Below are 9,786 nucleotides of genomic sequence, written 5' to 3'. Positions count from 1 at the left end.
CCCCCTGCCCCCGACCTTTGACACTTGAAGATGTTGAGAATTTTTATGTTCAGAGATCAGGATTTTTCAAGCATGGTGAAACTGAAGTTGGTATCCTTTTCCACTGAAGTTCTTAATCTCCAAGATGTGGTAAATATCACTGATAATGCTTTTAGAGCACAGCTGCAGGAAAAGATTTCCTGTTTTACATTGTCAGGTTCCAAAATGTATAAAATCTGGATTTGCTTTGTTTTTTGCTTGTCTAAAGTAAGTGAAAGGGAAGGATTAATACCTGTTCCCATCCCTGCCCTTGTGTGTGTATTCTTTTTTTTATGTCTTAGAGATGGAGTGATTGTATATAAAATATATATTCTTTTTCAGTTTGTATTTTCTTGACTAGAAGTTGTGTTCTTAAAATTTTAGTATTTTGAAAATGTTTTCTCCCCCTCAATTTAAATTTAGGAATGGATCCAACAGAATAATATTTTGTCAATTGTGTTACGAGATAGTCTTCATCAACCTCAGTACGTAGAAAAGTTAGAGAAGATTCTTCGGTTTGTCATCAAAGAAAAAGCCTTAACTTTGCAAGATCTTGACAACATTTGGGCAGCACAGGTAAAGAATTGAATTGTTTTATGCATGAAGAGTTAGTGGTCTTATCTTACAGCACCTTTTGAGAATAAGTTGAATTTTATAAATGGCATAACTTGCTTTTATGGAATAAATTATTATGGAAGTGTATTGGATTTCATAGAGGAATGTGTGCTTTCAGGGCTGCTTGTGGTTGATGATGCCTGTTATAAGCAAAAAGCACATTATGAAAGTTGATTTTTAAATTTCTGGATGGATTTACCTCAGCTTGTGTTTTTGGATAAGCTACATATGTAATGCAAGGACTGACTTGTAAGTGGGGGGTGGGGAGTCAGGATGCATAGATGAGAAGACAGGTTTATTTAAGATCTATTAAAAATCAAGCAATTGTTGGTGAGAAGATGTCAAGAAGTCAATATATTAAGAGGAGCATTTACCTCAATTGTAAATGAACCAGCTCACTAAATGGTTTTTCTTCAAAATTATTTTATGTATGAGTTAAATAACAGTGGGAGCTATAAGAGACTAAGACAGGAAACTTGAGTAGTGAATTTCTGGTATTCAGAGTAAAATACAGTAAAAGCTCTGTTATCCAGCATCCCCTGGGAATGGAGGATGCTGGTTAATTAAATATTCCAGTTAATCAAATGTGCGCCATCTGGTGCTCTCCTCAGTGTCAGTGTGCCAGGGAACAGAGAAGGGGGCCCTGCACAGGCTGCTTTGCCCTGGGCTGTGGGCCGAAGAAGTGGCAAGAACTCTGCTCATGGTGGCGGCAAAACCCAGAAGTGGTACTTCTGGGTTCGCTTTTGCCACGTCCCTCAGATGTCAGTAATAGAGTTTCTCCGATTTAATGAAGTGCTGGTTAACACATTTTTTGCTATAGTACAGCCTTTAGTCTAAACAACGCTTTGCTATCCTACTAAATGGAGTTAAGAACAGTGGCTGTTCCACAGGAAGTAGAGGTTACAGATGCTTTTGTTGTATGCTTTTGTTGTTCTTGCCTTGTGAACCATATGCAGCCCACTAAGCTGTTACACCCTACCTATGGGGCTCCCAGAGGGGCTGGGGATGTGGGGGCAGGGCCTGCCACTGAACTAGTGATGGAGTCCCAATGAGCATGTATGCTAGCAGCATAGGGGCAAGTGAGAGCCGGGTCTGAATCCAGCCTGGGAGGCTCCTTGCAGTCTGTATTTGGCCTGCAAATAGTCCCATAGTCCAGCTTGAGTTTGAGGGTGCAGCCAATTTTGATGCCTCTGCATTAGAAGATTGGAACCAAAATTGGTTGTCTGGAGTGCCTGGTATAGAAAAAGCATTGTGAAAGTGATGTTGTGGCCATGATGGTAAGGATATTTTGGAGGTGGTATCTTTTATTGGAACAACTGCATGATTGGGAGAGATTGCCAAGCTTTTGGGTGCAAAGTACCACTCTTCAGATTTCAGGAAGAAGCAGACACAGCTTGAATGATAGCCTGGTTAAAACTCCATGAGTACATAAAAATAGCCTGCTTTAAATCAGGGGTGTCAGCCTACAGCCTGAGGAATTGTCTTCTGGCCCACAGGGCTCCCAGAGGTCTGGGATCTGGGAACTTAGGGTCTGCTGCAAAGGGAGAGCAACAGCTGTATTAGACCCCATGGATGCTTCTTGCTGTGCCACTGCATCTGGAACCCACCTGCAAGGAGGGGCAAGTTTGATGCTCCTGGCTTAGGGGAGTAGAGCAGAGCTGTAAAAAGAGCAAAGAGTCATTATCAGGACTACAGTAAAAGTTCTGTTATCTGGTATCCCCCAGGAATGGGGGATGCCAGATGACAAAATATGCTGGTTAACTGAGTGGCCTGGGCTGCTGCTTCTCCCACTGCATCTGGGGCGTCCTGCCGCGCCTCCCGTGGGCCCTGCAGGCCCTGCAAGATAGGGAAGCAGGCCTCGCACAGCCTGTTATGCCCCTGGGCCATGGGGGCTCGGCAGCACAGGCTGCTTTACCCCAGGCTGTGGGGGCTCAGAGAAACTGGAAGTGCCACAGCGGGTACTTGCAGTTTCACTTTATCTTACAAGCCAGCATGCCGGTTAATTGAGCATGCCGGCTTGTAAGATGCCGGTTAACAGAACTTTTACTGTAATTAAAAAAAACAAAAAACAAAACAGAAATGCAGAAGAAAAGATAATCTGAAAAGTGGAAGAGCAACACCATTCAAGAGGGAAAAAGAATTCTTGTCACCTATGGAGTGCAGAAAGAGCAGCAGGTAGATTATAATGAGCCATAAAGTCACCATCTGTGCTTTGTGCCTGGCTTTTGGTATCCAGTAAAGGTACACATTTTCTTTGTTCCTGAGCCCATCTTTTTCAGTGTATTTTGTAAATTTCCTTTGAATCCAAATATTACGAGTTTAGTGTGAGTGGTAGTACTGTAAAAAATGTTTTCCTGCTGTTGTTTGCAGTTTGGAATGACTTGCATGGCACAAGGTGAGATGAGGAGGAAAAAAATAAATCGGTGGAACACAATAATTATTATTTACTGATCAATTAAAAATGGGATTTGAAATCACAGTGGGGCAGGAGAAGGGAAAAAATTGCCCTCTGTCAAAGAAACTAGAAAAAATAATCAAAAGATCATCATGTGATAGATGAGCGTGGTAAAGGATCTGTTCAGTTATAAATTATAGGAAATGATGACTAACCCAGTTCTAAGAATAAAGTTTAGGTCAGTGTGTCATTTGGGTGGAAGGGCTAAACTTAATTTTTTATTTTATTCTACTCTTATATTAACTGGGGTAAGTTTAAATTTAGGAATGAGAAGTAGCACTTACTCCCTCTTTGGGAAGCTTAGTCACAGAACAAGTAACTTGCCTAGTGGCATTCAGGATATAAATCAGGTCTACTCAACTTGCAGGCAGCTGAGGACTGCACAAGGCATAGGTGGAAGCAGGGCAGAGGCAGTCATGGTGGGAGCCTGTGTGGAACATGCTGTTTCGGGCTACCAGTTGGACAGCCATGACAAGTGATAGGGCAGGCAGTTGAAATTAAATCTCCTGAGTTTTGGACTGCAAACTTCATAAGTCAGCAATTGACAACTTTCAGAGCCATGGGCTGGAACAGCCCAAGTGGGGTCTGAGGCAGGTTGGTGTTCTGAGTTGGCCACCTCTACTGGGGTGGTAGTGGCTTTTCCTGCCTCCCACCAGCAGTACAGGCACAGCTCTTTGCCTTCTGGTAATGGCACAAGCATGGCCAAAGCCCCCACCACTGGAACACCCCTGAGACTTCTTGGTTCTACACGCCAGATCCAGTAGGTCCATGGGTTCAATGTTTCTAGTCCCTGGCTTTAGTCATGGACCTCCCATCATTCCAAAGCCATCTTTTTTCAGCCTGTGTTTTGCAATCTCAGCAAAAAAAGATGCTGTTTTAGTTTACAGTCAAATCTCATTTGTAAAATAGTTGTAATAGCTGTATTGGTTTCTTAAAATCAGATTTGCATTCTGTGCAATCTAGTTGTATCATTTAGGCCATGCAGATAAATCAGCCAGGCTAGGAGATTACTGCATGAGCCAACATGGCAAAGAGTAAGTAGGGCTGTGCAAAACGGCTGATTTGATTCAGATTCAACAGTTTCGGAGGACAGTGATTCGTTTTGGTGTTTCGGATCGCTATCCTGTTTTGTTTCAGCCGAATCTGTAACGGAGATTTGGCTCCACTGAATCTCCTCCGAATCTGTTTCAGATGGGCTGCAAGGGTAGCTTCGCACAGCCCTACCCAGCCAGGTGGGTCTTGGGGCCAGGGACTATAGGACCCCTGCAGGGAGCAGGACAGGGCCCTGTGTGGCTTGTCTGGGAGAGGGGGAGGGCCGCTGCCTTCCGTGCAGGCGAGGAGGCCCCCTCACAGATCTCTGATCCCTGTCACACCAGATCGCGGGGCAGGGAAGCCAGCAAGCCTGCTGGTCCCTGCTGAGAGACTTGGTTCTGCAGAGAGCAGAGATCCGCACTGGGGGTCTCATCACCACTGCTGCCTGCCCTGCACTGCCTTGGCGACGTGGGGCGGGCAGCGGTGGTGAGGAGGATCCGGCATGGATTTCTGCTCCCTGCAGAGCCAGATCCATGCCGGAGTCTCCTTCCCACCGCTGCCCACCCTGTGCATCCCCAGATCTCTGCTCCCTGTGGAATCATTTCACACAGCAGGAACCAGCACTGCCCTGCCGCGTGACCACAGGGCGGGCAGTGGCAGCAAGAAGACCCCGGCACAGATCTTTGCTCCTTGCAGAACAGAGTTATGCATCAGGGCAGCAGTGTACAGCTGTTTCCCTGCAAGCCCAGTTCCAAAACTCCAAAATTTCCCGAAACATTTCTGAAACGTTTTGGATGCCTCGTTTAGTTTCAGAGATTTCTGAGCCTTCCGTTTTGATTCGGATTTGGTGTTTCAAAATGACTCGAAACACCTCCAAAACTAAACAGCTGCCGAAATTTCGCACAGCCCTAATACTAAGGGTTTATGAAAAGATAAAAGACTCTAACTCTGCTAATAGATACTTAAAAGTCATTCCATATTGTTGTTGCTTCTGTTGCTACTACCAGATTGCAGAGCAGTTTGAAGAAATGGTCATATCTTATATATGACTTTTTTAGAGCAGATTGTGCAACTTGCCTGGCAGAAGTTTTGCTTAGGAGGGCCATTGTGTAACTTGTTAATGTGTGATTTAAGATTACAAGAACCATCTTTGATTCTATTAAAGATTCAGTAGGAATCTTTATAAGAACAGTCTAAAAAAGTGGTGTCAAAGCAGAAAGTAAAACTTAGAATATGAAATTAATTTTACGGGTAGTTTAAGAATCTGCTCTAAAAGGGCTGCTTTGTATGCCTCTGAATGGAAAATGTTTTTGAAGATAAGAGCAGAAATGAACTGGCTTTATTAAACATGTGTGTTTATGCAAGAGAAATCATAGTTAAGTGGAAATTCTACTGAAGGCAAATTAGAACACACACTACTTTCTATCTGTCACATGAAATTTTAGATATACAAATATAAAGTGTGTATGTGACCATTCTTAGCATCTGATGAAGTAGATTGAGCTTTCATAAGAAACATGCCTCTCTGAACCAGTTACTCTTAGGTGCCACTTTGCCCTGCTTCCTGTGTGCTTTCAGACTGCTGGCTAAATGTCTCTGTAGAAGTGTACATGTGTGATTCCAGGTTTTCTTTGTCAGTGAATTAGGTGGAATAGTTGAAAAATAATGGAGTAGCAAAGGATTTAAAATTTGTATTATGTTCAAGTTTTGTGCTAGAAGACGAGGGAAATTCCTACCGACAACTTAAATCAGAAAAATGTTAAGTCTCTTAGAAGCAAGTTCTAGGACAAATTAAGTGCATTGAATTCTAGAACCCAGTTGTAGAAATTAAGTGTAAAATTATGAAATTTAGAATATGGAAGTATGTGTGTGTGTGTGTGTCTTTTAAATTGGGGATTTTTTTTCTGAAAGCTTCAGAATTTCTATGTGTTTAGTTTTTGTTTTTCTTAAAGAAATAAAAGAGGTAACAGGAGAGTCCAGTGGTTTTAAACTTGTGAGTCCTCCCCATGCTTTCAAGGAAATTTGAGTCTTCGTACAATGATAGCATGAAGCTAATCTGAAATTAGCAGTGGAAATCATTGTGCATTATGCTGTTAGTAGGTCTGAAACTTATACCACAGATTTCAGTGTAACATGTCAAAACATCTCATGAAAATCCTGCTTACAAAATTAGTTCATTTGGGTTTGGAGATTCGAAATTCTGTAAGCAAAGAAGAGTAAGTGATAATACCTCAGTTGTAGAGACCTGCCAGAGAAGGAAGGAGGGTGAAATCACAGGGAGTATTTCCCCCTCTTCATTAATAGCTTATGTGCCACTGAGGCTTGCTGCTGCCAGCCAGGAGCATGTTGGAGCCCTTGACTTCACTGCACTCCCTGGCTGGGAATGGCAGTTGATCTGTTCTCCCAGGCTCCACTGCAGTTTGGAGCCTGAAAGCACAGATCACTCAGCCTCCAGTGTGCAGCTGGTGATATGGCACAATGGGCATCTGATCCCCAGTTGCACATTCTGCCATGCTCATGTAGCATAGCCGCAAGCACAGTTGTTGGGATTGTGTATCAATCCCATGGTGATGTCTGCCAAGGGACAGAGCAACAGAAATTGTCACCTTGAATGTGAAGTTTAACGTGGTCATCAAAGAGATTTAGGCTTTAATCCAGGGTTGATTTGGCCCATATTAAAATAGGTGTGGGATAGTTGTTTATGCAAAGCTTGAATTGCAGTTAACCTGCATTAGCTACGATTTGTCCAGGGGCAAAATGTTAATTTGGGTACATCACAGGTACCAAACATGGGATAATAAGGTAGGCGGTAGGTTCCTAGGATAAAAGACTCTCTCTGGAGAAACGGGGAAATTTTATGTTTGTTTTTAGCCTTACAGATAGTAAGCTGGGAAAGTTTGAAAAAGGAAATGAGAACACAGTAATTTTGATTTCTTCATTTATATATAGTCTGTTGTTCTTTGTGTAGGAACCTTGGAGTTCATAGCTGTCCACAAAGTGAAAGGCACATAAAGTAATAAGAAAGGGTAAAAATATAGAAATATGTATTTAAAATAACAAAATAAGATTGACTTAAAGAAAATAAAATAATCAGCAGTGGAATCAATATGAGGCATGAATCTGGAAATGAAATGCTAATAGTGGTTTATGGTGGATAAATTAGATGAGAGTAACAATTTTCAAAACAACCAAAGTGCAAGTAGCCTTTTTGAATGTATGGTGTTGATGTAGTAAATAAAAGTTAACAATTTCATTGTTTGTCACAATAGAATCATAGAAAATTAGGTCTCTAAGGGACCTCAAGAAGTCATCTAGTCCAACCCCCCTGCTCAAAGCAGGACTATCCCCAAGTATATTCAAGGCCTTGTCTAGCCAGGTCTTAAAAACCTCCTAAGGACAGAGATTCAACAACCCCCTGTTGGTAGGCTGCTCCAGTGCTTTACTACCATCCTAGGGAGAGAGTTGTTCTTAATAGGTAACCTAAACTAGAATTGCAAACAAATGGGGAGGGATCAGGGAAGAATGTTTGTATAATAAGGAAAGTTAGCATTTGTTTAGATGAAAAATGTAAATCTCACCCCCAAAAGTGAAAAGGAAGCTATGTGTAGCTAGGATGCACCTTACTGCATTTTTTCGTATCAAAAACTATAGTTGTTCATTTTTGCTTTTGGCAGGCAGGAAAACATGAAGCCATTGTAAAGAATGTACATGACCTCCTTGCAAAGCTGGCTTGGGATTTCTCTCCTGAACAACTTGATCACCTGTTTGATTGTTTTAAGGTAATGCTGCATATTTCAACTCCTTTATAACTATGTGTCACAAACACAGTTAACAGGCTTTTAAGCGTAGTGGATGCAGTGTTTAATAATGTGGTTATGCATAATAAGAATATTGCATTTTTATGCATTCATGTAATTGAAAATATAAAGACTTTTTATCTCTACTTTTTCAGCTAATGCACTTTCATTGGAGCTTACAGGCTCACTGCATGTAATTCTGTTCCTTGAGTGATATCATTTTATTTAGAAAATAAAAGAAATTTTAAAAGCTCTCCTGTTCTGGTGAGGGGAGAGAGGGGAGTCATGGTAACTAGGAGGCAGAACAGATTTGCACCTCAGAAACTACCCAAAGTAGATATAGATATATCTATAGCACAGACATTTGTTGGCTGACTCTTACTTCATCAGATATGGGTATAGATCCTGTCTATCTGTAATCTACTTTGGTTAGTGTGTAAGGTGCAGATCTACCCTGCCTTCTACTTGACTTCATGTTAACATGGCTAACTGCATCTCTGCTCATGGTAACCAGAATAAGAGTAAAATCCTAATAAATAAAAGGCAGATAGATAGGTGGAGTTAAATACTTTGCCCAAGTCTTTGTTAATCTTCTAACTTTGTGGAAGCTAACTTGAGTTGGCAGTGAGTTAACATGCCTTAGAAACAACGGCCCAGACTGAGCTGCTTATAGCATCTTTAATTGTCCTCTCATCCAGTATCGTAAGATTGCATCTGAACTGAAGCCCTCTTATATTGTAGCATTGTATGTTGTCACTGATAATATAGTAAAATCTCGTTAAGTTGAAGCACAAGGGACCAACAAATACTGACTTTGAAATAAATGGGTTTGAATTATCCAAATTGCTATGCTGTATTTATTATACGAAACTACTTTACAGTAGTTGTATAAATTTTCTCACAGTTTCTTAAAGAGTTTATTCTGGCCTGCTTGACCATCTTACATTTGGTCATGGACAAATTAGTTGATTGGGGTTTTTTTTCCATGTCTTTCTCTATGGGCTGTCCTAGCTTGCTCTTTTACCCCTTTTTTCTGCAAAAGTTAACATCATATTGTCAATATTGATGAACTCTTTGAAATCATCAGGGCAATCCATTTCTCCCCAAAGCCCAGCCCAATCAGGATCATCTAGCTCAAACTCAAATTCTTTGGCAAGGACAAGGAAATATTTTTCACTATCTAAACATTTCATCTCAACATTTAGTTCCAGGACAAGTATACCATAGTTAAACCAAGCAGTTAATCTTAAACCATCAACACCTTAGAATTGTGAGTTAACATTCACTGATGTTGAGCCACCCTTCACAAAGTAGTCTCTGATTAATATAGGGTGGAACTTTATCCCATGCAATGATGACATTTCTCATAGCATCAAGACAATTCCATTTTTGCAGATCTTTTGCATTCCTGGAAACCTCCCACAGTAGATGACATACCAGTTTTTTCCAGTGTGCCATCTTAATGGGGTGTATTATTCCCTGATCTTGCCCACATGTAGCTCATGGTGCAGGGATGGGCAAAACACAGCCCATGGGCCGGATCCGGCCCACGAGGCCATTCTATCTGGGCCGCAGGGCCCCTAAAAAATGTAGAAAATGAATATTTATCTGCCCTTGGTTCCTGTCAGAAATGGACCCAGGGGAAGCCTGGCGGGCTCCCACAACAGCAGGGCCCAACCGGCTCTGCCCCTCCCCAGCTGGAAGCCCCAGACTGGGCTTCTGGCCTGGGAGCATGTGGCTGCCCCACGCTGGAACCTCAGGTAAGGGTGTGGGGGAGAAGGGCAGGGGGGGACCCCAGGCAGGGAAGGAGTGTGGTGGGGGGGAAAGATGAGCGCGGGTTGGGGGAAAGCGGCCCCTCCTGCACCCTGT

At 42.2% G+C, this 9,786-nt stretch overlaps 1 protein-coding gene across 3 annotated transcripts in view; it reads left to right on the top strand.

The window, feature by feature from the left end:
- The window catches only part of USP9X (ubiquitin specific peptidase 9 X-linked), a 149,238-nt gene that overhangs the window by 32,500 nt on the left and 106,952 nt on the right, over positions 1–9,786 (top strand). For all 3 annotated transcript variants that reach the window (XM_025205045.1, XM_006015646.3, XM_025205048.1), the window contains exons 10-11: positions 442–594; positions 7,795–7,899. In XM_025205045.1, coding sequence (XP_025060830.1) covers positions 442–594; positions 7,795–7,899 — 258 coding nt within the window. The remainder of the gene's footprint in view (positions 1–441; positions 595–7,794; positions 7,900–9,786) is intronic.

The sequence above is a fragment of the Alligator sinensis genome, unplaced genomic scaffold (genome assembly GCF_000455745.1).
Source record: "Alligator sinensis unplaced genomic scaffold, ASM45574v1 scaffold243_1, whole genome shotgun sequence".
NCBI lineage: Eukaryota > Metazoa > Chordata > Crocodylia > Alligatoridae > Alligator > Alligator sinensis.
This window is presented reverse-complemented; position numbering and strand designations above follow the sequence as displayed.